Source organism: Hylobates moloch, unplaced genomic scaffold, assembly GCF_009828535.3.
Source record: "Hylobates moloch isolate HMO894 unplaced genomic scaffold, HMol_V3 SCAFFOLD_4, whole genome shotgun sequence".
Taxonomy (NCBI): Eukaryota; Metazoa; Chordata; class Mammalia; order Primates; family Hylobatidae; genus Hylobates; species Hylobates moloch.
The window spans coordinates 27,295,359-27,322,340 of NW_026652279.1; the positions used below are offsets into that span (position 1 = coordinate 27,295,359).

At 47.9% G+C, this 26,982-nt stretch overlaps 1 protein-coding gene across 1 annotated transcript in view; it reads left to right on the forward strand.

The window, feature by feature from the left end:
• The window catches only part of IRAK2 (interleukin 1 receptor associated kinase 2), a 74,945-nt gene extending 49,711 nt beyond the window's left edge, over positions 1-25,234 (forward strand). Inside the window, exons 9-14 of the mRNA XM_058438133.1 lie at positions 288-397; positions 3,486-3,681; positions 7,403-7,465; positions 15,483-15,683; positions 19,706-19,997; positions 23,651-25,234. Coding sequence (XP_058294116.1) covers positions 288-397; positions 3,486-3,681; positions 7,403-7,465; positions 15,483-15,683; positions 19,706-19,997; positions 23,651-23,763 — 975 coding nt within the window. The 3' untranslated portion in view covers positions 23,764-25,234. The remainder of the gene's footprint in view (positions 1-287; positions 398-3,485; positions 3,682-7,402; positions 7,466-15,482; positions 15,684-19,705; positions 19,998-23,650) is intronic.
• Positions 25,235-26,982: the final 1,748 nt, after the last annotated feature.

A 26,982-nucleotide genomic window follows, 5' to 3' on the forward strand; every position in this document is an offset into this window, starting at 1 on the left:
TGCAAGCTCCGCCTCCTGGGTTCACGCCATTCTCCTGCCTCAGCCTCCCGAATAGCTGGGACTACAGGCACCCGCCACCAGGCCCGGCTAATTTTTTGTATTTTTAGTAGAGACGGGGTTTCACCGTGTTAGCCAGGATGGTCTCGATTTCCTGAACTTGTGATCTGCCCGCCTGGGCCTCCCAGAGTGCTGGGATTACAGGCGTGAGCCACTGCGCCCCCGGCTGCCATCAGGACTTTAAAACGGTACATTGTGACTATTTGTCCTCCTGCTTTTCTTTCTCTTAGGGTGGGTCCAACCTCCTCCCCTGGCCCCAGCGTGTCAGCATCTGCTCAGGGCTGCTCTGTGCCGTCGAGTACCTGCATGGTCTGGAGATCATCCACAGCAATGTCAAGAGGTGAGAGAGGTGGGCTGGACCCTGCTGGGGCCTGGGCTGCAAGGGTGGAACTGGTACCTATTCCTGGCTCACCTCCCACCCCGCCACTCACCCCTGTCCTCTTTGTTTTTCTCTTCCTACCTCCTCTTCTCTGCCCTCCCCTGGATGTCTTTTTCTCTGTTATGCCCTCAAAAATGAGTGTTTCCGGGCTGTGCTCCGAGTCCAATTGCTCCCAGCATGAATTGCCTACCTGTCACATTTGTCCTTCTGAGCTGCTGTTTTCCCAACAAGCCCTGCACACCTTGCTGCATCTCACTGTCCACTCAGCAGCTGGCCTGGGCCTCATCCTCGAATGTCTGCCAACCCCCTGGGATTTCGAGCTCCTCATTCAGTGTCTTTTCTGAGACCTGTCCCCTTCTTGTGTAGCTGTTGGTGTTAGCATCTTGTCTGGAAGGCTCCTGCAGGTTAGGCCTGCACCCCTGCCTCTCAGTGCCATGCACACGAGAGGAAGAGGTCCCCATCTGGCGACGGTTAGGATAGGGAGGGATTTTGAAGATACCAGAATATCTGGCAGAACTGGCTCCAGAGACACAGAACTCGTATTTCCCCAAAGTTCTCTTTCCATTTGACTTGTGGAAGTCCTTTCCTCTTTTCTCTCTCCCAATTTTTTTTTGTTTTTTGAGACGGAGTTTCACTCGTCACCCAGGCTGGAGTGCAGTGGTGCGATCTCAGCTCACTGCAACCTCCACCTCCCTGGTTCAAGCAATTCTCCTGCCTTAGCCTCCTGAGTAGCTGAGATTACAGGTGCTCGCCACCACGCCCAGCTAATTTTTGTATTTTTAGCAGATAGGCTTTCACCATGTTGGCCAGGCTAGTGTTGAACTCCTGACCTCAGGTGATCCACCTGCCTTGGTCTCCTATAGTGCTGGGATTACCAGCACCGCCCCCCGGCTCCCGGCTCTCTCCCCTAATTTGTATTTGATTGCATCAATAATTCTAATAGCAGGCAAGGAAATGAAAGGGTGAGAGAGGTCACCACTAACTTACCCCATGACTCATCAGCTGGCCTCTAGGTTTTGTTTCGTTTTTCTTTTTTTTTTTTTTTGAGACGGAGTCTTGCTCTGTCGTCCAGGCTGCGGTGCAGTGGCGCAATCTTGGCTCACTGCAAGCTCTACCTCCTGGGTTCATGCCATTCTCCTGCCTCAACCTCCCGAGTAGCTGGGACTACAGGCACCCGCCACCATGCCCGGCTAATTTTTTGTATTTTAGTAGAGACGGAGTTTCACTGGGTTCGCCAGGATGGTCTCGATCTCCTGACCTTGTGATCCGCCCGCCTCGGCCTCCCAGAGTGCTGGGATTACAGGCATGAGCCACCGTGCCCAGCTGTTTCTTTTTTCACTTCCTGCCTATACAAATCCTTAGTCCTAAGGTAGCACCTGGGTACCAATTCACATCCTGTTTTTTACCCCTTCATTTAAACATAGTAAACATTTCGCTACATTGTATACCGTCATGTTTTTTAGTGTCTTAGTCTTCCCATGAAGGAATTTGCCCATAATTTACTTAACCACTCCTGGCACACACACCCGCGCGTTTGTGGGTGTGCGCACACACACACACACCCTAAAAAAAATTTTTTTTTTTGGCTGGGCGCGGTGGCTCACGCCTGTAATCCCAGCACTTTGGGTGGCTGAGGTGGGCAGATCACGAGGTCAAGAGATCAAGACCATCCTGGCTAACACGGTGAAACAAAAAAAAAAAAAAAAATTTTTTTTTTTTTTTTTTTTGAATGGATCTCGTCTGTGTCCCAGGCTGAGTACAGGGGACAATTGTTCTCTGCAAGTCGCCTCCGGTTCATCCATTTTCTTGGGACTACAGGCGCCCACCACCATGCCCGGCTAACTTTTTGTATTTTTAGTAGAGATGGGGTTTCACTGTGTTAGCAGGATGGTCTCGATCTCCTGATCTCGTGATCCGCCCACCTTGGCCTCCCAAAGTGCTGGGATTACAGGTGTGAGCCACCGTGCCCGGCCAAAGAAAAATTTTTTTTGAGACAGGGTCTTGCTTTTTTGCCCAGGCTGGAGTACAGTGGCAATCTCAGCTCACCGTAGCTTCCCATCTTAGCCTCCCAAGTATCTGGGACCACAGGCATGCACCACCATGCCCAGCTAAATTTGTTTGTTTTAGTAGAGATGAGGTCTTGCCATGCTGCCCATGCTGGTCTCAAACTCCTGGGCTCAGGCAATCCTCCTGTCTCTGTCTCACAAAGTGCTGGGATTACAGGCATGAGTCACTGCACCTGGCCTGCACTATATATCTGTACACATGTGGCTTAGCTTTTTCCCATTTTGGAATATGTTCTCAGTGTTTGCTCTTGGGGGTTAGATGACTGGATCAAATGATTTTTTTTGAGACAGTGTACCACTCTGTTGCCCAGGCTGGAGTGCACCTCTGCCTCCCAGGTTCAAGCAATTCTTCTGCCTCAGCCTCCTGAGTAGCTGGGACTACAGGCGCACACCACCATGGCTGGTTAATTTTTGTATTTTTAGTAGAGATGGAGTTTCGGCATGCTGGCCAGGCTGGTCTTGAACTCATGACCTCAGGTGATCTGCCCATCTTGGCCTCCCAAAGTGCTGGGATTACAGGCGTGAGCCACTGTGCCTGGCCAAGAGGGATTTTTTTTTTTCTTTTTTTACATGATCTGGGCAGGTTTAGTCACAAAGGATGCTGGCCACTTAGACCTGAGTCAGCCAGGCCAGAGCTGGGGGTTGGAACAGTTGTGGAAGAGACTGAGTCTGCACAGCCTATAGGCTTGGCAAGCTGAGGCTGATCAGGGTTGGCATCTGTGGGGATTAGGGAGGCTGCACTTCTTTGGCCACATTCCTGGGGCAGCAAGACTAAGTCTGAACTCCATCTGCTGGAGGGAGTGTGCTCCTGATGCCCTCTCTTCCCCAGTCAGGGCTGGCTCAGAAGCTCCATGCTGAGGGTCTTTAGAGACCTCAACTTGCAGGAGCTGAGGTTGCTATATTGTCTCCCCAAAGGGTCTCCATGGCAACCTGTTGTTATCCAGCTCAAAATGAGAAGGTTCTCTCTCCTTTCATTTCCACAGCTCTAATGTCTTGCTGGACCAAAATCTCACCCCCAAACTTGCTCACCCAATGGCTCACCTGTGTCCTGTCAACAAAAGGTCAAAATACACCATGATGAAGACTCACCTGTTCCGGACATCAGCCGCGTATCTGCCAGAGGATTTCATCCGGGTGGGACAGCTGACAAAGCGAGTGGACATCTTCAGCTGTGGAATAGTAAGAGTGTCCTGCTCTGCGTAGAGTGGGACCCACCTTGATTTGTCCTTCCCACGGCTCCTTTGTAATCACAGGATACGGTAGAGGCACACAGATAGGTTCCATCAAAGTACAACAGGGGCTGACAAACCGTGGCCCACAGGCCACTTTGGCCTGTGGCCTATTTTGTGTGGTCTGTGAGCTAAGGATAGTTTTACATTTATAAAGGATTATACTTTTAAACACAAAGCATATGTGATAGAGACTGAACATGCTTCCCAAAATCTCACATATTTACTGTGTGGCCTGTTATAGAAGAAAGTTGCCAGCCCTTGAAGGAAAACCACTCATGAGTGTCTAGGTTCTAGTAGGCTCCAGATATCCTCTCCTGACTTCTGTAATTCCCATCCAGCCATCCACTTGTCCATCCAGTTGTCTATTTGTCCTTATTTGTTCATCGCTGTCCGATCATCCATCCACCCTTTAGCTGCCCATCCACTCAGCGACCGTTGACCCACCCAGCATCCCACCCTACCACCACCACCATCCTTGTCTGCCATTACGTTGTGCCAGGCACTAGGATTATGAATGTAGCAAAAACACAGTCCCTCCCCTCAGGAGCTCATGGTCTGTGTGTAGCAGTCTCCAAAGTATATTTCTGTAGAACTCCAGTTCCTTTGGACCTCTAGGGTTGATGTGTTAAAAGGGTTTGTGCCCTGACAGGCTTGGAAATACTGCATTAGGCAAAGTCAAGCAGGTTTCTTTACCACAAGATTAATTCAAGCTGGTAGGATGGTAGTGAGCCTTTAATCTGGTACTTGTGAATTCACCAGAGAGGGGTATGCAGTGTTTCCCAAGCTCATTTGACTATGGAACCTTGTTTTCTCAGAATATCTGTCCTTGTCAGTGTTCCATGGAACCCAGTCTGGAAAATGCTGGCTGAGAAGAGTAACAGTCAGGTTGGCTTCAGCCAAGTGCATACAGCTGCCCCTTGGGCCTCACCCTCTCTTCTTCTCTAGCCTTGAACTCTGTACTTCCTCTCTCTGACCACAGTCTCCTGTCTGTCTACCTCTGCCACCAGAACCGTGGCCCTGAGTCACCTCTGCCCTCAGCCAGAACCCCAGATTCTGCACCTCTGTGTCTCCCAGCTGGTTCCTCTGCCTCCCTCAGCCCCACTGCAAGTTGTTCAGTGAAGCTCAGCAGGGCTAGTCTAGGCTCCTGCTCCTTTAAGAACCAGGGGGATGGGCAGGGAGTGGTGGCACATGCCTAAAATCTCAGTACTTTGGGAAGTCGAGGTGGGCAGATCACCTGAGGTCAGGAGTTCAAGACCAACCTGGCCAACATGGTGAAACCCCGGCTCTACTAAAGATACAAAAATTAGCCAAGTGTGGTGGCATGTGCCTGTAAACGCAGCTACCTGGGAGGCTGAGTCAGGAGAATCACTTGAACCTGGGAGGCAGAGGTTGCAGTAAGCCGAGATCACGCCATTGCACTCCAGCCTGGGCGACAGAGCAAGATTCTGTCTCAAAAAAAAAAAAAAAAAAAAGAACCAGAGGGATAGAACCCCTAGGCCCAGCTCAGTTACTTTCAGCTGTGTGACTTACACCCAGCACCTCTGTCTCTGGGCCTCAGTTATGCCTTCTGTAAGATGGGGCTAACGATACACATGGAGATGAATGGGATAATGTATATAAGCAGGTGAGCATGGTACCCTGCACCCTGCACCTACCAAGAATATTATGATGACTGTGGTTATTGTTATTCCCATCTTTACACCCTCCTTCTGATATCTGTTTACTCTTGACCCTCTAACTGTTGTGTTAGTGTCACAGATGACTTCCTCATCCATCCATCCACCCTCCCACCTATCCATCTACCCATCTACCCATCCACCCACGCACCCACCCTCCCACCCACATACCCATCCATCCATCCACCCACCCACCCACCCATCCATCCATACATCCATCCATCCACCCACCCATCCATCCATCCATCCATCCATCCACCCACCCACCCATCCATCCACCTACCCACCTGTCCATCCATGTACCCACCCTCCCTCCTACCCACCCACCCACCCATTTATCCACCTACCCACACATCCACCCATCCATCCATCTATCCACCACCCATAACCCATCCATCCATCCATCCATCCATCCACCACCCATCCATCCATTCATTCATTGAATGCCCCCTGGCTCCTGCCACCCTTTTGCTCAGCCCTGCCTCTGGTTGACTGATATGCTTTTGAACTTTGATTCCTCCTATGGGGAGCACAGTGCATTGCTCAGTGTTTTTTGGTGAGTGCTCAATGACCTCTATAAAGGACTTGGCTCAGAGCCTGCTCTGTGAAAGGGGCACAGGAAATCTTTGTTTACTCATTTCCCCTTGTTCCGTCCCTTCCTAGCAGGGACCTGTCAGGAGTCCCTTTTCAATTGGCTCCTGTCCCACTTGCAGCAGTGATGCCCTCTGCTGCCCTCTTCTGGTCACTGCCAGTCTGTTATTAATCCTGGGTGGTTTAAAACCTTTATCCTTTCCTTCCTCCAGGCTTGGAGGGATTCTGGGCTGTAAATGTGACCCTATTCTGACTTGCTTCAAGAGATGCTGTGAGAGAGAGATTCCACACTAAGTGTGGGGTATTCACGCCTTTAATATTCACAACTGCTAGTCCCCATTTAACAGATGAGGACACTGAGGCTCAGGTTTAATTACTTGCCTAAAGATCACCTGAGCATATAAGGTACAGAGTCAGAATTTGAACTCAGGCCTGACTGTAGAGCCCTTAGCCATTATAGCATTGTCTCTACTGAGAAACCCTGTTCAAAGCAGGTTTCCTGTTTATGGAGACATATATCATGGTTTGCCAATTTTGTGGTGACTTACACGTATACAGGGTTGTGCTCCTTCTGCAAGTGGATGCACTAATGAATAAATAATGTTAGTAAAGGCCTGTGAGTGAAACATGCTATGGATGCTACAAGATTTGTCTAGAATAGATACCTGCCTGCATGCAGACTCCTTCCTTCCCTGAGATTCACAGAGCAATGCCTACTTGCCATAGCTGAAGGATTTTTGGGGTTTTTTTGAGACGGAGTCTTGCTCTGTCGCCCGGGCTGGAGTGCAGTGGTGCGATCTCAGCTCACTGCAAGATCCACCTCCCAGGTTCACGCCATTCTCCTGCCTCACCCTCCCGAGCACCTGGGACTACAGGCGCCCGCCACCGCGCCTGGCTCATTTTTTTTTGTATTTTTAGTAGAGACGGGGTTTCACCGTGGTCTCGATCTCCTGACCACATGATCCGCCCGCCTCAGCCTCCCGAAGTGCTGAGATTACAGGCATGAGCCACCGTGCCCGGCCAGCTGAAGGATTTTTAAATGAAACAATCTTTAAAAAATAGTGTATATATACGTGTGTGTGTATCTGTATCTATCTATACCTACATATATCTTATGGTAATACACATAAACACACACACACATGAATTTTTGAAAACCATCTTTTCTGTCTAGCTATCAGTTAATTACAACCTTCCACTGGCAGCTTGGTGGCATCTTTAATTGGAGGAGGTGTTTAGTGATATTCTCACGTTCCAGATTTTGGGCAGGTGTGTCTGCTGGCAATGGCAGAGCTGCGCCTGGAGCTCAGACCTTGCAACTGAGAAGAGAAGACAGAATCTACTGCCTGGCCATGTGCACGAGTGTCTGAACCATGCTAACTCACATTCTGTTCTCTCCAGGTGTTGGCCGAGGTCCTCACGGGCATCCCTGCAATGGATAACAACCGAAGCCCGGTTTACCTGGTAAGGGAACTTGTCACATCTGGCTGGGTGGTATATTTGAGCCTCACAGCTCTGGAGAGAGGGCAACGACCTTAATTCTAGCTAGTTTTACACATGCTAATGAGGCCCGGTACAAGGTTGCATTTGCATCCCTGCAAAGCAGCTTTAACCTCCCATCCCCACCTGCCAGCCAACCATTGCTTTTTCATGATAATAGCATCTGGGGCTTGGTGCGGTGGCTCATGCCTGTGATCACAGCCTTTGGGAGGCCGATGTGGGTGGATCATTTGAGATCAGGAGTTCAAGACACCATGGCCAACATGGTGAAACCTTGTCTCTATTAAAAAAAAAAAAAAAGAAAAAGCTTACAAAAAACCCCCAACATTATCCAGGCGTGGTTGCATGTGCCTGTAACCCCAGCTACTCGGGAGGCTGAGGCAGGAGAATCACTTGAACCTGGGAGGCAGAGGTTGCAGTGAGCCGAGATTATGCCGCTGCACTCCAGCCTGGGTGACAGAGTGAGACTCCATCTCAAAAAAAGAAAAAAAAAAGAATTTGGAATGTTTATAGAAAGCACACTTCTTCTCTACATATCAGGCAATTCATTAGGAATTTTCCTCAAATTGATAAAAGTTCATTTCAGCCCTTTAAACAAGTTTCTGTAATAAAAACAATTTCCATTTTGTAGGCCAAAGATCTGATATACATAGTCATTTAAAAAATATAACAACCTGGCTATGTGTGGTGGCTCACACCTCTAATCCCAGCACTTTGGAGGAGGCCAAGGCGGGCGGATCACTTGAGGCTGGGAGTTCGAGACCAGCCTGGGTAACATGGCGAAACCCCGTCTCTACTAAAAATACAAAAATTAGCCAAGCGTAGTGGCACACACCTGTAATCCGAGCTACTTTGGAGACTGAAGCAGGAAAATCGCTTGAACCCAGGAGAGAGAGGTTGCGGTGAGCCAAGATTGTGCCACTGCACTCCAGCCTGGGTGACAGAGTGAGACCTTGTCTCAAAAAAGAATAAAAATATAACAACCTAGCCTGACTTTGTGTTAAATACTTCCCATACATTATCTACCTAAATGATCTCAACTTTTCCATGATAGAGTCATTATATTCATCTGCAGATGAGGAAAGCTGGCTCTGAGGTAGGTTGGCCTAGGGTCTCGGTTGGAATTACCAAGTGTCAGAGCTGGAATTCTGAGTCAGAGCTCCCTGACCCAAGATCCTGAGTTCTTTTTTTTTTTTTTTTTTTTTTGAGACGGAGTCTCGCTCTGTCGCCCAGGCTGCAGTGCAGTGGTGCAATCTCGGCTCACTGCAAGCTCCACCTCCTGGGTTCATGTCATTCTCCTGCCTCAGCCTCCTGAGCAGCTGGGCCTACAGGCGCCCGCCACCACACCTGGCTAATTTTTTTGTATTTTTAGTAGAGATGGGGTTTCACTGTGTTAGCCAGGATGGTCTCGATTTCCTGACCTCGTTATCTGCCCGCCTCGGCCTCCCAAAGTGCTGGGATTACAGGATCCTGAGTTCTTAACCACAGCAGTCTCCTGCTTGTTTCTTGTGACAGTCCAACCATACGAATTCAGTATTATCATTCCCATTTACAGCTGAGAAAACTGAGGGAAAGCTGAAGTGACTTGTCTCACACCCCTCAGTGAGATCAGTGGTGGAAGTGGGGTTTAACTGAACCCATGGCTTCTGCAGAGTTTCAAATCTCATGCAAGCTCTAGTCTTCCTCATCAGTTTGAGAGGGGGCACCTTTTCCTACTGGGTATTGAGGCCATTGGAACAGACAGATTATTATTATTATTATTTTTTCTGGTGACTGGGCTCCAGAAGCATCCCCTGGGCTCTGGGGTAGGGAGGCTGAAGGCCTCCCTACTACATGCAGAAAGTCACGACATGTTCCTTTGATGAACTCTGTGAGTTCCACCCCTTTTGGGCAGTCAACCCCATATGCTGCAGAGAGGTTTGTCTGGGCAGCTCAGATGTGGTTTGGGGCTGTTTGGGGGTAGTTTCTCATCTCCTGACTATTTTCTTGAGATGGATTTCCCAGCAGTCCTCTGGGGCTCCCCGGACAAGTGTCACAGTGGAAGGAGGCTTTTGAGGCACTGACAGGAAATTGTCTAGAATTATTTTTTTGCTAATGATTTCTAAAAATGTGGAAAATAACAATTTTTTAAAATGTAGTTTCTTTCCCTTACTCTAGACTCTCGTATGGTCTCTTATCATGTTCTGTTGTGGTAGGTGCAATCCGATGGTTAATCAAGATTTGAGTCAGGGAGGAAAGCTTGCTGACTTCCTGTGGTCCAGGGTGGCAGGAAGCAGGCCTCCTCCAGGCTTGGGAAAGTGTTAGTTGCCACAGTGTTTCCTGAGGGCATTTGGTGGTTTCCACCAAAATTGAAAATATGGGTACCCTCTGACACGGCAATTCCATTTGTGCCTACAGAAACATGCACACATGTGAGGAGAGACAGATGAACAAGGATATTTGTAGTGGCATTTTTTTTTTTTTTTTCGAGACAGAGTCTCGCTCTCTTGCCCAGGCTGGAGTGCAGTGGCGTGATCTTGGCTCACTGCAACCTCCACCCCCTGGGTTCAAGAGATTCTCCTACCTCAGCCTCCTGAGTAGCTGGGACTACAGGCACGCATCACCACACCCAGCTAATTTTTGTATTTTTTTTAGTAGAGACAGGGTTTTGCCACGTTGGCCAGGCTGGTCTTGAACTCCTGACATCACTCAGGTGATCTGCCCACCTTGGCCTCCCAAAGTGTTGGGATTACAGGAGTGAGCCACTGTGCCTGGCCAAATTTAATTTAATTTGATTTAGAGATAGAGAGGGGTCTTGCCCTGTCACCCAGGCTGGAGTGCAGTGGCATGATTGTAGCTCACTGCAGCCTCGAATGCTTGGGCTTAAGCGATCTTCCCATCTTGGCCTCCCAAAGTGTGAGGATTACAGGTGTGAGCCATGGCGCCCAGCCTGTATGAGTTTTGACAAATGTATACAGTCATGTAACCACCACAACAATCAAGATATGGAATATTTTTGTCACCCCAGAAAATTCCCTCCACTTACAGGCCCTGGCAATTACTCATCTAATTTCTGTCCACATAGGTCTATCTTCTTTAGAGGGTCATATCAATGGGCCCATGGCAGATGCACCCATTTGTTTCTGTCCCCCTTCATGTAGCATGGTGCTTAGATTCATCCATGTTGTTGACATGTCAGTAATTCATTCCTTTTCATTGCTGAAGAGTATTCCATTGTATGGATAGATGACTGTTTATCCATTTACCAGTTGCTGGACATTTGGGTTATTTCCAGGTTTTGGCAATTCTGAATAAAGCTAACACAAACATTCTTATTTTAAAAAAATGAAAAAGAGGCCGGGCACGGTGGCTCACGGCTATAATCCCAGCACTTTGGGAGGCTGAGGTGGGTGGATCACTTGAGTTCAGGAGTTCAAGACCAGCCTGGGCAACATGGTGAAACCCCATCTCTACTAAAAATACAAAATTAGCCCTGTGTGGTGGCGAGTGCCTGTAATCCCAGCTACTCAGCAGGCTGAAGCAGGAGAATCGCTTGAACCTGGGAGGCAGAGTGCAGTGAGTCGAGATTGCGCCATATCATTCCAGCCTGGGCAACAGAGTGATACTCTGTCTCAAAAAAATAAAAAAGTAAATTGAAAAAGACACGTATGTTCTGACAGGGACATATCTCCAAGTGAAGAAAGCAAATTCAGAATAGTATATAGTATGATGACATTTTTGCTAAAAATAGATGGATGAACGAATGAAAACATTGTATCACATATTTTCTTCTTTATAAATTGAGGATAATAGTAGTACCCCCCCACCGACAAGGTATGTTTGTTTGTTATCATTTTTGGAGATAGGATCTCCTATCTCCTATCTTCTTTGTCACAAAGGCTGGAGGAGTGCAGTGGTATGATCATGGCTCACTGTCACTTCGAACTCCTGGGCTCAAGGGATCCTCCCACCTTAGCCTCCAGGGTAGCTGGGATTATAGGCATGAGCCACAGTGCCTGGCATCTGACAGGGTTATTGAAGGTTAATATGTGAGATGCCTAAAATAGTAACTAGAACATAATAAACAATATATGTTAACTATTAGTATTATCATTATTATTTGAGATAAGGTCTCTGCCACCCTGGCTAGAGTATAGTGGTGCAATCATGGCTCACTGTAACCTTGAACCCCTGGCCTCAAGTGATCCCCTGCTTTAGCCTCCCAAGTAATTGGGTCCACAGGCACGTGCCGCCACTCTTAGCTAATTTTTATTTTTATTTTATTTATTTTTATTTTGAGTCAGAGTCTTGCCCTGTTGCCCAGGCTGGAGTACAGTGGTGCAATCTCTGCTTACTGCAGCCTCTGCCTCCTGGCTTCAATTGATTCTCCTGCCTCAGCCTCCTGAGTAGCTGGGATTACAGGCATGGACCAACGTGCCCAGCTAATTTTTGTATTTTTAATAGAGACAGGGTTTCACCATGTTGGCCAGGCTGGTCTTGAACTCCTGACCTCAAGTGATCCACCTGCCTCGGTAGCCTCCCAAGTACCTGGGACCACAGGCATGTGCCCTCACGCCCAGCTAATTTTTAATTTGTTATTTGTAGAGATGGGGTCTTGTTATATTGCCCAGGCTGATATTGCTATTATTTTAACAGCTCTTAGGATACTGTTGTCATTATTATGTAAGTAAATATATAACCAAAATAATTATAGCTGTATAGCAGAAAGTAATATAATCCAAACTATTAGCAGGGGTTAGTTACCTTTGGAGAGTAGAAATGAAAGGAAAGGTAAACTTTTGTCCCCAAATTTTAATCACTTATGTTTAATTTTTTTTTTTTTGAAATGGAGTCTCCCTCTGTGGCCTAGGCTGGAGTACAGTGGTGTGCTCTTGGCTTACCACAACCTCTGTCTCCCAGGTTCAAGCAATTCTCCTGCCTCAGCTTCTCATGTAGCTGGGATCACAGGTGTGTGCCACCAGGGCCCAGATAATTTTTGTATTTTTAATAGAGATGGGGTTTTGCCACGTTGCCCAGGCTGGTCTCGAACTCCTGAGCCCAAGTGATCCTCCTGCCTTGGCTCCCAAAGTGTTGGGATTACAGATGTGAGCCACTGTGCCCAGCCAAAAGTTGCTTTTTAAGGGTGGTTTGTTTGAAACTAGACCCAAAAAATGTCCATATATTACTTTGGTTATGTTTCTTTGTTTTTTTCATTTTTTAAAAATATTTTTATATGGAGATGGGATGTCACTTTATTGCCCAGGCTAGTTTTGAACTCCTGGGCTTAAGCATTTGCCTGCCTCAGCCTCCCAAAGTGCTGACATTACAGGTGTGAACCACCATGCCCGGGCATGGTTATGTTTCTTGAGACTCTTCTTCTTGGCCGGGAGCGGTGGCTCAAGCCTGTAATCCCAGCACTTTGGGAGGCCGAGGCGGGTGGATCATGAGGTCAGGAGATCGAGACCTTCTGGGCTAACATGGTGAAACCCCGTCTCTACTAAAAATACAAAAAAATTAGCCGGGCGTGGTGGCGGGCGCCTGTAGTCCCAGCTACTCAGGAGGCTGAGGCAGGAGAATGGCATGAACCCGGGAGGCGGAGCTTGCAGTGAGCCCAGATCGCGCCACTGCACTGCAGCCTGGGCGACAGACAGCGACTCCGTCTCAAAAAAAAAAAACTCTTATTCTCTCACAACCTCTCCCGCAATGCCCTTTTTCATTTTGGATGTCGTTGGATTTTTGCATAGAATAGGTCATTTGCCCTATATAGACAGACTGTCTCACATTCTGGGTTTTGCTGATTAAATCGTGTGATCTCCTTCCCTTGTTTCTCTATTCCTCATATTTCCTATATTTGGCAGTTAGCACTTGTGACTTGTTTAGCGTCATGGTCATTGCCTTTGTCAAGAACACTTCCTGGAGGCGCTGTGAGCCTTTCATTGCTTCACTACACGGGGTGTAGCCTGTTGTCCTACTTTTAGTGCTAAGACCGATCAGTGTGTTCAGGTTTTAGTGCTAAGATTGATCAGTGGTTTCAGGTGGAGCTGCCGACTCCTCCATGGTGAAGTTCCCTCGACATCCTTTCATTGCATGTTCTCAGTCCCCCAACCCCTGTTTAAACACTAGGTGTCTTTTGTACTTTTTTTGATTATCATCATAGTCTTTGCATCAAGATACATAGCAATGATGGCAGGTTTCCAGTTGGGGCAAGTTGTGAGACCCTGCCTCTAGAAAGGAAGAAAATAATACATTTCTACTGTTCTTGATTATCAGCTTTAAACACTAGTACACTTAAAAAAAAAATAAACATTTAGGCTGGCTGCAGTGGCTCACACCTATAATCTGAGCACTTTGAGATGCCAAGGCAGGAGGATTACTTGAGCCCAGGAGTTCAAGACCAGCCTGGGCAACATAATGAGACTCCATCTCTACAAAAAGTTAAAAAATTAGCCAAGTACAGTAGCATGCACCTATAGTCCCAGCTACTTGAGAGGCTGAGGTAGGAGGATCGATTGAATCGAGGAGGTTGAGACTGTAGTGAGCTGTGATTATATCCCTGTGCCCGGCCTATTTTTATTTTTATTTTTTATTTTTTTGAGACGGAGTCTCACTCTGTCACCCAGGCTGGAGTGCAGTGGTGCAATCTTGGCTCACTGAAGCCTCTCCCTCCCTGGTTCAAGCAATTCTCCTACCTCAGCCTCCGGAGTACCTGGGACTACAGGCATGCACCACCATGCCTGGCTAATTTTTTTCTATTTTTTAGTAGAGATGAGGTTTCACCATGTCAGCCAGGCTGGTCTCGAACTCCTGACCTCGAGTGATCTGCCAGTCTCGGCCTCCCAAAGTGCTGGGATTACAGGCATGAGGCACAGCGCCTGGCCTACAATACATGTTTTTACAATATTTAGTACAATATATTTGTAACATTTATATATGCTAATCATATATACCATATTACTCATAAAATATACAATATAATTTATATTAAATAAATATGCTTATTTGTATAAAATTATTTATATAGCATATGTTCTATTGTATGCATAGTTCAGATTCCTGCATTTTATGTGGTACAAAATATAAAATATATGTAAATACAAAATGTATAAAAAGTATAGACATAATATTTTCTTTATAGTGGCTCTCCTGTTATGTATACATAGGTCAGAATCCTACATTTGAAATGTTTATATCATAAGAGATTGTCCATGTAGTTGTTAATAAGATTAAATTATTAAGTGCTCATCATGTAGTAAGTGCCATATAAATGGTAGCTATTGTTACTATTAGTTATCATCACTAAAAGACTATTGAATGTTCCGTGTCAGATGTCAGTCTCTGTGCTTTAGGTGCACTGTTTCACTGAATGGTTGTGTTAGTCCTTGGTGTAGGTATTTTATTATTTTTTTGAGACAGAATCTTGCTGTCACCTAGGCTGGAGTGCAGTGGCGTGATCTCGGCTCATTGCAGCCTCCGCCCCCCACCTCCCCCACCATGGGTTCAAGCAATTCCTCTGCCTCAGAAGTCCGCCCTAGTAGCTGTGATTACAGGCGTGCGCTACCAAGCCCAGCTAATTTTTATATTTCTAGTAGAGACGGGGTTTCGCCCTGTTGGCCAGGCTGGTCTCGAACTTCTAACCTCAAGTGATCCACCCGCCTCTGCCTCCCAAAGTGCTAAGATTACAGGCGTGAGCCACTGCGCCCGGCCCTGGTGTAGGTATTTTTGTTATTCCCATTTTCCTGATGAACCAACCGAGGCCTAGAAAAATTAAGGCCCTGCGTTTGTGGCATGAGTTCACTATGGAGTGTCCTGTGCATGTAGGAAATCGATTCCTTCTCCATTTCTTGGGTGTTTTACTTCTTTCTGGAACCCTTGCATTTATTCTTAACGATGTCCTGTCGGTTTTCTGAGCATTTTTTGCAGCTCTGGAGGTGAGTGGGGCGCGTGTGTTGGCTCTCGCAGCTCTGCAGCTCACGCAAGGGCGTTTCTACCCTTCTTCCCACAGAAGGACTTACTCCTCAGTGAAATTCCAAGCAGCACCGCCTCGCTCTGCTCCAGGAAGACGGGCGTGGAGAACGTGATGGCAAAGGAGATCTGCCAGAAGTACCTGGAGAAGGGCGCAGGGAGGCTTCCGGAGGACTGCGCTGAGGCCCTGGCCACGGCTGCCTGCCTGTGCCTGCGCAGGCGTAACACCAGCCTGCAGGAGGTGAGCCTCGCCGCAGCGACCTCGCTGCCTGGGCGCGTAGGTCCACCTCATCGGGGACGGCCCCTTCACAGAGGCCTGGTGCACAAACCAGGGTTGTACTTGCTTGCAAGCGGCAGAACCTCCTAGAGCTCCCAACAGCCAAAGGGCGGTGTAGGGATAGATAGTGCGGAGCCCGAGGACGGGTATTGCAGGGCCTCAGGGCGCAGGACCAAACCCGCGGATGTTAACAGAACTCGATGCACTCTCTGTGAATCGGCTTTATTCCCCCTTCTCTATAGGCCCTTTCTCTACACGCCCCTTCCCCTTTCCTCAGTGTTCTCTGGAGGGAACGGCTCTGCCTGCTGGTTATAACAGAGAGAATGAGCCTCCGCCCTGAGTCCCACCACAGAGGGAGAACCTGATTGGCTGAACTTGGGTCAGGTGTCTACCGCTTGGCCAATCAGGCATGGTGGGGCGGTCCAGCATGCAAACCGGGCTGCCCAGGGCTCCATCCCTGGATGGTGTCGGGGCCAGGTCCCAAAGAAAGGGAGTGTGCTCAGCCCATGCACTAGGCGGACGTCCTAGAAAGCAGCCACTACATGGGGTAAGACATTTTTTTGGACATGAGAAGTAGCCGTGGCTTCCATGGTAAAAGGTAATCAAGAGACTACTGCTTGATCTTTTTTTTTTCTTTTTGAGACAGAGTCTCCTTCTGTCACCCAGGCTGGAGTGCAGTGGCGCTATCTCCAACCTTCGCCTCCCGGGTTCAAGTAATTGTCTTGTCTCAGCCTCCTGAGTATCTTGAATTACAGGCATGAGCCGCTGCGTCCGGCCATTGCTTGGTCTTTCTAAGGATAAACTCTCCACTGCCTGGGAGGACCCTTAGAAATCATCTAGCAGAGTGATTTTCAAGTGGTGTTGGGCACAGAGGGGCTCCTTGAGAATACTCAGGAATTGCTGTTGGCAGCAGGAGGGGTGGGGGGAGGTGCAGGCCCCCACCTGTGACTCGGACCAGACACCCACTTTGACTTCTCTCAGTTACTGTATTGGGTTCTCTGGAAAGGGTTTGGTAGCTGAAAAAAATCTTCAAAAACCACTGCTGTAGCCCAAGCCTCCCATTTTACAGAAGGGCAAGTGAAGGGCCAGAGAGGAGAAGATGAGGTCACAGAATTTGTTTTTGTCAGAGCTCTCTGGACTCCCAGTTCAGCCTTATGTCCATCGTCTTGCGCTGTCACGTGGCAGGAGCTGGAGGCTTCAGTCTTTGTTCTCAGCCTTTGCTAGCACAGGTGTCCCCCAAGTGTCCATGTGCCACGATGTTCAGTCATTCATTCCGCAGTTGTACACTGGGGCCAGGGGACACAGCTGTTTGGGAACAAGGCAGACCCAGGTCCACTCTCCTGGAACTCATGGACATTGCGTAGTAATTGTCTGTGTGGTGAGCGCCAGGACAGTGTATGACGAGGACCCCACCCTGCTGACCTTCCTGGGGAAGGGGTGTTTAAGCACACGAAGAACAATCCTGGCAGAAGGAACACCCTGCAAATGGCCTGAGCCGAGAGAGAGCTCAGCACATTCAAGGGTGTGGAAGAAGGTCCGAAGGGCTAGAACACAACACATGGGGCACAGTGGCTTGTGTTGGGTGTGTCAAGGAAGGAGTTGTCCAATGATAGAGGGCTTTGTAGGCACAGTAAGGATTTTTGCAGAGCCACTAAGGTTTTTTTTTTTTTTTTTTTGACAGAATGTCACTCTTTCACCCAGGCTAGAGTGCAGTGGTGCAATCTCAGCTCACTGCAACCTCCACTTCCTGGGTTCAAGCAATTCTCCTGCCTCAGCCTCCCGAGTAGCTGAGATTGCAGGTGTGTGCCACCACACCCAGCTAATTTTTGTACTTTTAGTAGAGACGGGGTTTCACTGTGTTGGCCAAGCTGGTCTCGAACTCCTGACCTCAGGTGATCCACCTGCCTCGGTCTCTCAAAGTGCTGGGATTACGGGCGTGAGCCACTGTGCCCAGCCTCACTAAGGGTTTTAAGCAGAGGTAGGACATAATCAGATTTATATTCTAAAAAGTTCTGTCTCCTGCAACCAATTACTCTTTCAGTAAGACTTTCATTCTTTTATTCATTCCATTATTTTGTTCAATGTGTCACTTAAGGTGCAGGTGAAACTGCTGTAACGAGACTGCAAAATGCAGTGGTTTAAATAAGATAGACGTTTATTCTCTTTAGTGTAACAGTTTGAATTTATGCAGTCCAGTGCTAATGTGGCAGTGCCACGGTATTGGGGACCCAGGCTCCTTCTATATTGTTTGTCAGCTATCCTTACCATGTGGCTTCCATGTCAGGGTCTAAGATGGATTCCAGCCAGTGAAAGAGAGTTAAAAGGAAAAGGTGGACACACTGCCTTTCTTTTAAATATATAACCTGGAAATGCATCACTTCTTCTCACATAATAGAGAGCAGAACTTAGTTACATGGCCACGCCTAGCTACAAGGAAATGCGTTCTTTAGATTGGCAAATATTTATTGGGCATCTACTGTGAAGATTTATCTCAAGAAGTAACATGTGACCTGGGCCTTGAAGAATGAGACATTTGCCGCGTAAAATAAAGGGGATAGGGCGCTTTAGGTGTAAGAAGAGGTAGGAGATGGCCTTAGCTCTTAGTACATCACAACCAAACTAGGAAGATGAAAGAACAGCTGGGTCAGGGGCTGGAAGATAAGCAGGCCTGGGTTTGATGGTCACCTTTGCCATTTACTGGACTGGCTGGGTGGGTTTAGGCAGGGAACTTAACTTTTCTGAGCTTTTAATTTTTTATCTATAAAAACTCATGCATTGTGTATGAAATGGATACATTAGTGGCCGGGCGCGGTGGCTCACGCCTGTAATCCCAGCACTTTGGGAGGCTGAGGCGGGTGGATCACGAGATCAGGAGATCGAGACCATCTTGGCTAACATGGTGAAACCCCGTCTCTACTAAAAATACAAAAAAATTAGCCGGGCACGGTGGCAGGCGCCTGTAGTCCCAGCTACTTGGGAGGCTGAGGCAGGAGAATGGCGTGAACCCGGGAGGCAGAGCTTGCAGTGAGCCGAGATACGCCCCTGCAGTTCGGCCTGGGCAAAAGAGCGAGACTCCATCTCAAAAAAAAAAAAAAAGAAATGGATACATTAGTATACTGAATTTTTTGCAAGGCACTGAGATGAGATTTGTTATTGTTATTACTGGTATAAGAGTATGTATGTGTGCTCTGCGTGTGTGTGCATGAAGAAGAAATATTCCTTCCTTCCTTCCCTCTAATTTTCCTAACCCCCCTAACCAGAAAAACCTTTCAGAGCAACATCTATATTATTTGTGCTTTTTTGATTGAAAGTGTTAGGAACTTAAACTCTTACACACACACATTTGCACGCACACACACACAGACATAGGGAGAGGGGAAGAATATGAATGAGTGAATTAGTGAATGAATGAACTTAGTGTCTCATTTAACCAAACAACAGAGAGGACAGGCATTGCTCTGGTTTCAGGGAAGTTAGACCCAGGATCTCAAACACCAAAGGTATAGCCATTGTGTCTCTGTGTCTGTGGCTCTCTCTCCGTTGCTTGCCTCTGCTTTACTCTGTGTTGAGCTTTCATTTTCCCCTACTGTAAACGGGTTTTCTGGGTGTAGTGGGGCGTCTGGTTCTACCACTAGAAAGGAAAGGCTGGAGGTCTTTCCCCAGTAAGCTCTAGGTGGAAAAGTTTCAGGGAAGGATTCTGATTGGCCAGCTTGGATCACATGCCCAAATCTAGACTAATCTCTATGGCCAAAGGAGTAGGGTACTATGATCTACCCATGTTGGGTCATGCCGTCTCATCTATGACAGGGTGGTTGGTGGGCAAGCACAGGTCTTTTCAAAGGAAGGGTGCGGTTTTTTCAGACAAAGCAACCAGCATTAGGTTCTTCAGTCTGCTCCCTGCCCCCTCTCTGCTGGGAGGCCAGATGTTAGCATTTCTATTTCAGAGAGAATTCCTGATGAGCTCCCTTCTCCCTCTTCTCCTAAAGGTGCGTGGCTCTGTGGCTGCTGTGGAAGAGCGGCTCCGAGGTCGGGAGACGTTGCTCCCTTGGAGTGGGCTTTCTGAGGGTACAGGCTCTTCTTCTAACACCCCAGAGGAAACAGACGACGTTGACAATTCCAGCCTTGATGCCTCCTCCTCCATGAGTGTGGCACCTTGGGCGGGGGCTGCCACCCCACTTCTCCCCACAGAGAATGGGGAAGGAAGGCTGCAGGTCATGGTGGGAAGGGAGGCCAACTCCTCCTCTGTGGCCTGTGTTGGCCCGGAGCCTCCCCAGGATGGTAAGCCAGAGGTCAGAGTGCATTTGGATGCTCATGTGTGTGTCCCCAGCTTCAGCCCATCATTTTTTCTTTGTGTTGCCCTCATTCACTCCTTCATTTGGTTATTCAGCCATTCACCAACCAGCCAGTTTTTCACAGAGAAACCTGGGAGGCATCCTTGATACCTCCCTCTCCCTGCCCTGGACTATGTCCGGTTAATCACCCAGTCCTGTCCATTTGCTTCCAAAATCTCTCTCACTTCCATCTACTTCTCTGGATTCCCCCTTTGTCAGAGCTCCTGTCCTCAGGGGACTGCATAGCTTCCCTGAGTCCTCCTCCATCCCGGCCCCTCCCTCACCAGGTCCTTCTCCAGGAGCCAGCCAGAGTAGCTTTTAAAAACACAGTGCAGGCCAGGCGAGGTGGCTCACCCTGTAATCCCAGCACTTTGGGAGGCCGAGGCGGGTGGATCACGAGGTCAGGAGTTCGAGACCATCCTGGCCAACATAGTGAAACCCTGTCTCTACTAAAAATACAAAAAAAAAAATTAGCAGGGCGTGGTGGCGGGTGCCTGTAGTCCCAGCTACTCGGGAGGCTGAGGCAGGAGAATGGCGTGAACCCAGGAGGCGGAGCTTGCAGTGAGCCGAGATGGTGCCACTGCACTCCAGCCTGGGGGACAGAGCCAGACTCTGACTCAAAAAAACAAAACAAAACAAAACAAAACAAAACACAGTGCAGGCCAGGCGAGGTGGCTCACCCTGTAATCCCAGCACTTTGGGAGGCCGAGGCGGGTGGATCACCTGAGGTCAGGAGATCGAGACCAGCCTGGCCAACATGGCGAAACCCCGTCTCTACTAAAAATACAAAAAAATTAGCTGGGCATGGTGGCGCGTGCCTGTAATCCCAGCTACTTGGGAGGCTGAGGCAAGAGAATTTCTTGAACCCGGGAGGCGGAGGTTGCAGTGAGCCAAGATTGCACCACTGTACTCCAGCCTGGGTGACAGAACGAGACTCCGTCTCAAGAAAACAAAAAAACAAAACAAAACGAAAAACACAATGCATGTCATTCCTCGTTCAAAGTCCTCAAGGCCCCATGTGGTCTGTTCCTGTCTGCCTCTCCTCTCAACACAAACACCATCCTCACTAGTCACTTCTAAAGATATCTTCCAGGCTGGGTGCGGTGGCTCACGCCTGTAATCCCAGCACTTCCAGAGGCTGGGGTGGGCGGATCACCTGAGGTCGGGAGTTCAAGACCAGCTTGGCCAACTTGGTGAAACCCTGTCTCTACTAAAAATACAAAAATTAGCTAGGCGTGGTGGTGTGTGCCTGTAGTCCCAGCTACTTGGGAGGCTGAGGCACGAGAATCACTTGAACTCAGGAGGTGGAGGTTGCAGTGAGCCGAGGTCATGCCATTTCACTCCAGTACTGAGTGACAGAGTGAGACTCCATCTCAAAAAAAAAAAAAAAAAAAAAAAAAGAAGATACTTTCTGGCTGGGCGCAGTGGCTCACGCCTGTAATCCCAGCACTTTGGGAGGCTGAGGCAGGCAGATCACGAGTTCAGGAGTTCGAGACCAGTCTGGCCAATATGGTGAAACCCCGTCTCTGGTGGTGTGTGCCTGTAGTCCCAGCTACTTGGGAGGCTGAGGCACGAGAATCACTTGAACTCAGGAGGCGGAGGTTGCAGTGAGCCGAGGTCATGCCATTTCACTCCAGTACTGAGTGACAGAGTGAGACTCCATCTCAAAAAAAAAAAAAAAAAAAAAAAAAAAGAAGATACTTTCTGGCTGGGCGCAGTGGCTCACGCCTGTAATCCCAGCACTTTGGGAGGCTGAGGCAGGCAGATCACGAGTTCAGGAGTTCGAGACCAGTCTGGCCAATATGGTGAAACCCCGTCTCTCTACTAAAAATACAAAAATTAGCTGGGTGTGGTTGACAGGCACCTGTAGTCCCAGCTACTTGGGAGGCTAAGGCAGGAGAATTGCTTGAACCCGGGAGGTGGAGGTTGCAGTGAGCCGAGATCACACCACTGCACTCCAGCCTGGGTGACAGCGGAAGACTCTGTCTCAGGAAAAAAAAAAGATACCTTCCATTCCTGCCACTCAGGTCCAAGGATATCAAGTTTCTTGCTGAAATAAAAAATTAGGAAGGCCCCCCCCTTTTTTTTTTTGAGACAGAGTTTCACTCTTGTTGCCCAGGCTGGAGTATAATGGTATGATCTTGGCTCATGGCAACCTCTGCCTCCCGGGTTCAAGCGATTCTCCTGCCTCAGCCTCCCGAGTAGCTGGGATTACAGGCATGTGCCACCATGCCTGGCTAATTTCGTATTTTTAGTAGAGACAGGGTTTCTCCATGTTGGTCAGGCTGGTCTTGAACTCCCAACCTCAGGTGATCCGCCCACCTCGGCCTCCCAAAGTGCTGGGATTATAGGTGTGAGCCACCGCACCCGACCAGGAAGGCCCTTTCAATGCAGTGTCCCTGTCCCTTAGTAAACATGGTTCAATGAATGTCCCAGGCTCTGACCACTCCTGTTTCTCTTTTACTCCTCCTGCCATGGGGAGGGGAGAGGAAGAAGAAGACAGGATATGAGCATTTTTTTCACTCCACCCTCCCACCCCTCAACATCATAAAGAGGAGCAGAGAAACCCTCTCCTTTCTGGAAGGTCAGGGTAGGTTGCAGGGCTTCCTGCAAAGGCAGAGGAGATGAAAATGCTCATTACAGCCGGGTGCAGTGGCTCATACCTGTAATCCTAGTACTTTGGGAGGACGAGGTGGACAGATTGCTTGAGCCCAGGAGTTTAAAGATCAGCCTGGGCAACATGGTGAAAACCTGTCTCTACGAAAGATGCAAAAATTAGCCAGGTGTGGCCAGCCAGGCATGGTGACTCACGCCTGTAATCCCAGCACTTTGGGAGGCTGAGGCGGGTGGATCACTTGAGGTCAGGAGTTTGAGACTAGCCTGGCCAACGTCGTGAAACCCCATCTCTACTAAAAATACAGAAAAAAAAAAAAAGACCAGGCCTGGTGGCTCACGCCTGTAATCCTAACACTTTGGGAGGCTGAGGCGGGCGGATCACGAGGTCAGGAGCTCGAGACCATCCTGGCTAAGATGGCAAAACCCCATCTCTACTAAAAATACAAAAAATTAGTTGGGTGTACTGGTGGGCGCCTATAATCCCAGCTACTCAGGAGGCTAAGTCAGGAGAATTGCTTGAACCCAGGAGGCAGAGGTTGCAGCGAGCCGAGATTGAGCCACTGCACTCCAGCCTGGGCAACAGAGTGAGACTCCATCTCAAAAAATAATAAATAAATAAATAAATAAATAGGCTGGGTGCCGTGGCTCACGGGCTGGGCGTGGTGGCTCACGCCTGTCTGTAATCCTAGCACTTCGGGAGGCTGAGGTGGGTGGATTGCCTGAGCTCAGGAGTTCAAGACTAGTCTGGGCAACACGGTGAAACCCCTTCTCTACTAAAACACAAAAAAATTAACTGTGTGTGTCGCCCAGCCTGAGCGACAGAGTGAGACTCCATTTCAAAAAAAAAAAAAAAAAAAAAAAAAAAAAAGAAATGCTCATTACACTCAGGGCCTGATTCAGAAACCTGATTTAAGTGAATCTAAGAATTATAATAATAGTAACTTTCATTCAAGTCGCTCTTGTTTGCTTTCTGTTGAACATCAGTTACAGAGACTTCGTGGCAAATTGAGATCAATGAGGCCAAAAGGAAACTGATGGAGAATATTCTGCTCTACAAAGAGGAGAAACTGGACAGCATTGAGCTCTTTGGCCCCTGATGACCGGAACACAGCTGAGGACCCTTGTCCTCAATTGGAAAGATGAGTATCAGATCAAGAAAAAGGTTTGAGGCAGAATCCAATATCTGCCAGGAAACACACAACAAAACATCTGCTGTCCTGGGTGGGAGGGAGACTTCATTTCACTGGAAAGAGTTGGGAGAGAAAGGCCCTCAGCTTTTAGAGACACAAAAATCCATGAAGTCTCTTCCTTTCTGGGCTTTGTTAGTCAGAGGATGGGATCAGAGGAGACTGAAGCAGAAACCCTGCACACGGGCGCAGGATGTGGCTGATTTTGTGGTTCCGGGGAGTGTGTGATCATAACCACCCCAGCAGATTCCATTACCTCAGCAGCTCTTGTTCCCCCACCACTAGCAGTTCTGCAATGCCATAGCATTTTCCAGAGCTAAGATCTCTGGGATGTATTTGCTGACAGCCTGCAAGCTTGCATGCTCTGAAAGATTTTTTTTAGTTTTTATTTTAATTTTTTTGTAGAGATGGGGTCTCGCTTTGTTGCCCAGGCTGGTCTTGAAGTCCTGGGCTCAAGCAATCCTCCCAACTCAGACTCCCAAAGTGCTGGAATTACAGTTGGGAGCCACTGTGCCTGGCCTGAAAGACTTTCAACTTGTGTCTCAGTGCAGTTCTTGACTCACCTCTCTGGGTCTCAGGTTCTACAAATGCCAGACACCTAGCGAAGAGCTCTGCAGGCTTTCCACTGCCTGTATTGGAAATCTTGCAATTCACATAATTATTCAATCACTGCCTGGTACCTTTATCTTCCCATCCCACTAATGTTAGTATTTTTTAATGGAGCTTTTATTTTGAGAATATGTGTTTGTTTGTTTGTTTGTTTTTTGAGACAGAGTCTCACTTTGTCACCCAGGCTGGAGTGCAGTGGCACGATCTCGGCTCACTGTAAGCTCTGCCTCTCAGGTTCAAGCGATTCTCCTGCCTCAGCCTCCTGAGTAGATGGGACTATAGGCACCTGCCACTACGCCTGGCTAATTTTTGTATTTTTAGTAGAGACGGGGTTTCACCATATTGGCCAGGCTGGTCTCAAACTACTGACCTCGTGATCCGCCCGCCTTGGCCTATCGAAGTGTTGGGATTACAGGCTTGAGCCACTGCACCTGGCCGAGAATATGTGTTATTTATGACTGGATGATGAAGAATCAGGAGAATGCATTTCATGTCTGATTCTGCTGCTAATTAAGTCAATCATTTAATTTTTGGGACCTCAGTTTCTTTGTAAGTAAAATAACACCTGCTTGTTCTTCATCCCTGGGCTGTTGGGAGGAACAGATGAGACAGTGGCTATAGAAGCACTTGGAAAATGCACTTGTCCTGTTTTGTAAAATAAATAAAAAGGTATTAAATGTGTGTTTCTGCCATGTACCTAATGATTATTCAGTGCGTATATATCTGAAAAGTCATGTTGCACATCTTTTTGTGAAACAGATGCTATTTTAAATTCACTGGGAGAAATATCCTATTTAAAGTAATTCTATAGTAATTTCTTTTTATATAATAAAAATACATTTGTAAAGTCAACAGACAACTTGTAGTTTTGTGTCTGGAAGAATTTGTTTAGAGAAGACACTGCATCCTTGAGATGGGGTAGCCAAGAGCTAGGATCCTGGCTTTTACTGTTGACTGTTAATAGCTGCATGATCTTGGGCCCAGTTAGGGAGTTACTCTGAGGCTCTGTTTCCTCATCTGTACAATGGGAAAAAGAAAAAGTACTCATCTTGTAGGGTTGTTGTCAGATGGGTCCTGCCTGGTGAAAGCATTTGGCAGCTCCCCAGTAAGGACAGCTTTGGCTTAATGTGTGATGTAGCTGAGCTGGGTCCCAGTCCGGGTGGACAGTGATCTATACAGACAGCCCTGTCTTCAGCTCTGGTGTCTGTGAGGATTCAAGGTGAATGTGCATTTTGTGCCCCAAATGGGACCTGGCCTGTTGTGAACACTTTACAATTATAAGCAGGGTGTTTCCAGGGCTGTTTGAGCAATAGAGGGCTGACACCAATAGGTTTGTGGTTATCCAGACATACTTACATTTCTAGACTAGGATTTCATATATTTTTGGAGAAGGCAGTGAATCCCCTTGGGACTTGGATGAAAGCTCTAGACCTTTGCTACATACAGACATACATACATATGCATTCTAAGTACATGAATTCCAGACCTTCACGGGCACCATGATGTCTTTGCATGGATCCCCCATAGGGACGGAGTCTTGCTGTTGCCCAGGCTGGAGTGCAGTGGCGCGATCTCGGCTCACTGCAAGCTCTGCCTCCCGGGTTCACGCCATTCTCCTGCCTCAGCCTCCCGAGTAGCTGGGACTACAGGCTCCCGCCACTGTGCCCAGCTAATTTTTTGTATTTTTCGTAGAGACGGGGTTTCACCGTGGTCTCGATCTCCTGACCTCGTGATCCACCCGCCTCGGCCTCCCAAAGTGCTGGGATTACAGGTGTAAGCCACCGCACCCGGCCTGCATTTTTTTTTTTTTAGGTTAATAGAGGATTTAAAAATCTAAACAGTACAAAGTTTCCATGGTGAAAAGGCAGGCTTTTTCTCAATGGGATCTTAGTCTCCAGTTTCTTGTTCCCAAAGGCAACCACTGTCACTAGGTTGGAGTATCCTTCCAGAGGTGATGGAAAACAGAGGTGATGCTCAACTTAGTCATCAGGGAAATGCAAATCAAAACCTCTATGAGACGCCACCTCACATTCACTAGGATAGCTATAATCAAAAAGACAGAAACAAGTGTTGGCTATGATGTGAAGAAATTGGAGCCCACACACACTGTTGGTGGGAATTTAAAATGGTGAGTACTTTGTAAAACAGTTTGGCACTTCCTCAAAAGGTAAGAATTTCCATATGACCTAGCAATTCTACCCCTAGGTATCTACCCAAGAGAAATAAAAACATGTCCACACAAAAGCCTGCACACCAATGTTTATAACAGCATGAATCATAATAGCCAAAAAATAGAAACAACCCAAATATCCATCAACTGAGAAGTGGATAAATGAAATGCGGTCTATTCATACAATGGAATATTCAGCCATAGAAAAGAATTAAGTACTTGTGAGGCCGGGCGCGGTGGCTCACGCTTGTAATCCCAGCACTTTGGGAGGCCGAGGTGGGCGGATCACGAGGTCAGGAGATAGAGACCACAGTGAAACCCCGTCTCTACTAAAAATACAAAAAAAAAAA